The sequence below is a fragment of the Brassica napus genome, chromosome A3 (assembly GCF_020379485.1).
Source record: "Brassica napus cultivar Da-Ae chromosome A3, Da-Ae, whole genome shotgun sequence".
Classification (NCBI taxonomy): domain Eukaryota; kingdom Viridiplantae; phylum Streptophyta; class Magnoliopsida; order Brassicales; family Brassicaceae; genus Brassica; species Brassica napus.
This window is the reverse complement of record NC_063436.1, coordinates 14,838,656-14,840,403: the sequence shown is the minus strand read 5'-3', so window position 1 is coordinate 14,840,403 and position 1,748 is coordinate 14,838,656. Positions and strand designations below refer to the sequence as shown.

The following is a 1,748-nucleotide window of genomic DNA, read 5'->3' as shown; positions in this document are numbered from 1 at the left end:
TGATTTAAATTTACATCATTAAAAACATCGGGAATAATAAATTTACTTTTACAATTAACATACAAAGGAAATAAATTTACAGCTACGGCTAACACACATACGACATAAATTTTATAACAAAATTTTATAAGCAACCCAACTGATTCTTTTTTTTTTACTAATGCCCAACTGATTCTTCATTGTTTCATTGTTTCAGTAGCTATAATCTTAGGGATTAGAGAAAGGCTTGGTTCTCCCGGGAATTCTTATTCCAGACATTTGTTTTCCAGTTATATAACTAGTAACACTTATCCGATTCATATGTTATATCCAAACAAGTATTTCATATTTTTGGTCGGAAAACTTGCATAAGATCAAAGCCCTAATCCGGCAATGTTGCCTCCTTATAGAGAATAGAATATAAATGCATACTGCATACATATATATATATATATCATACATTAATTGAAATACACACATCATTTATTGTACATACAATCTTCGATCGAAATCCTTATTCGACCATTTATCTATATATATCAACATGAAACGCGTGATAGAATTATAATTAGGTATCCGAGTTGTGGTAATAACAAAGGCAAGAAGGGTCAGACATAGGAGCTCCAAGCTGAGTGTGAGGCTGAAGAAGCTAGCCTCACCTGCCGTTTCAAGAACTTGGTGTAGCGGATGGCTTCGTCGAGCATGGAGGCAGTGTCCATCTTTGCACCGCCTGGCACCATCCTCTTCAATATCCGGATCTTCTCGCTTATCCTTTCTCTACGCCGACGAGCCACCACCGTCTGAGGGTCGTCGCTTACCCTTACGTTACGGCGGTTCGGCTTAGGAACGGTGGCTGGATCGAGGTCTACGGGCTGCATGGCAGCAATCGCGTATTGCATCTTCTTCATCGGATCCATCTCTTCCTCTCCTTCTTCTTCTTCTTCTTCTTCTGCTTCCTCTCCTCCTCCGTGATCGGAGAAGATTGTCGGCGGGGGCTGGAAGTGGCTTAGGGTTTCGGAAGGTGGATCTACTATGAAATGAGGATTGTGGTTAAAAGAGTTTTCTTCTGTAATGAGATCAATAGGTTTGTTCCAATTCATAAGGAGATGATGATGCTCCATCATGACTATTGGGGCTATGGCTGCATCTGCTTTTGAGCCAGACATATATAGAGTTTTTGGACTAGAGACGCATAGACCTTTCTTTTATACATACCAATTTATATTTTTATCTTTTCTCTATTTTCTTTATATATATAATATAGTCTTATTTCCTAGATACTATCCTCTCTATATATACATCATGTGTATTTTTTGTTTTTTTCGACATACATCATGTGTATTTGCGGATTTCTTTTGTCATGTCAATGTAGTGCGTGTATGAATGTTTTAAACGCTCTTATTTTATGAGTGAAAGTATATATTTTGCAGATAAAATGCACTTGAATTTATTTATAGAACATTTGTGAAAACGTTTTGTCACAACCAAAAGATTAGTGTTTTACATGCTAATTGTTTCATAATTTTTTTTGTTAATTATATTTTTATATTACCCCCCCCCCCCCCCCCAAAAAAAAAAAAAAAAACTGACGTTTAAATATGTGATACCAAAGCGATGGCTTTAATTTTTTTATGCTCTGGACCAAGCTTGAGTTTTACATCATATTTTGGGTTTTAGATTTTCAAGGTATTCTACTTTTTGTTGGTTATGTATGTAGATTGTCAAATTTGCTTCACGTTGAGGTGTCGACTATGATCCGTGGTTATGTA

The 1,748-nt window shown here is 36.3% G+C and overlaps 1 protein-coding gene across 1 annotated transcript; it reads right to left on the bottom strand.

Annotated features, from left to right (window-relative positions):
• Positions 1-400: 400 nt before the first annotated feature.
• On the bottom strand, positions 401-1,181 carry LOC106444851 (transcription factor IND-like). Its single transcript, XM_013886274.3, has one exon. The coding sequence runs from the start codon at positions 1,143-1,145 to the stop codon at positions 588-590; it is 558 nt and encodes a 185-aa protein (XP_013741728.2). The 5' UTR covers positions 1,146-1,181; the 3' UTR covers positions 401-587.
• Positions 1,182-1,748: the final 567 nt, after the last annotated feature.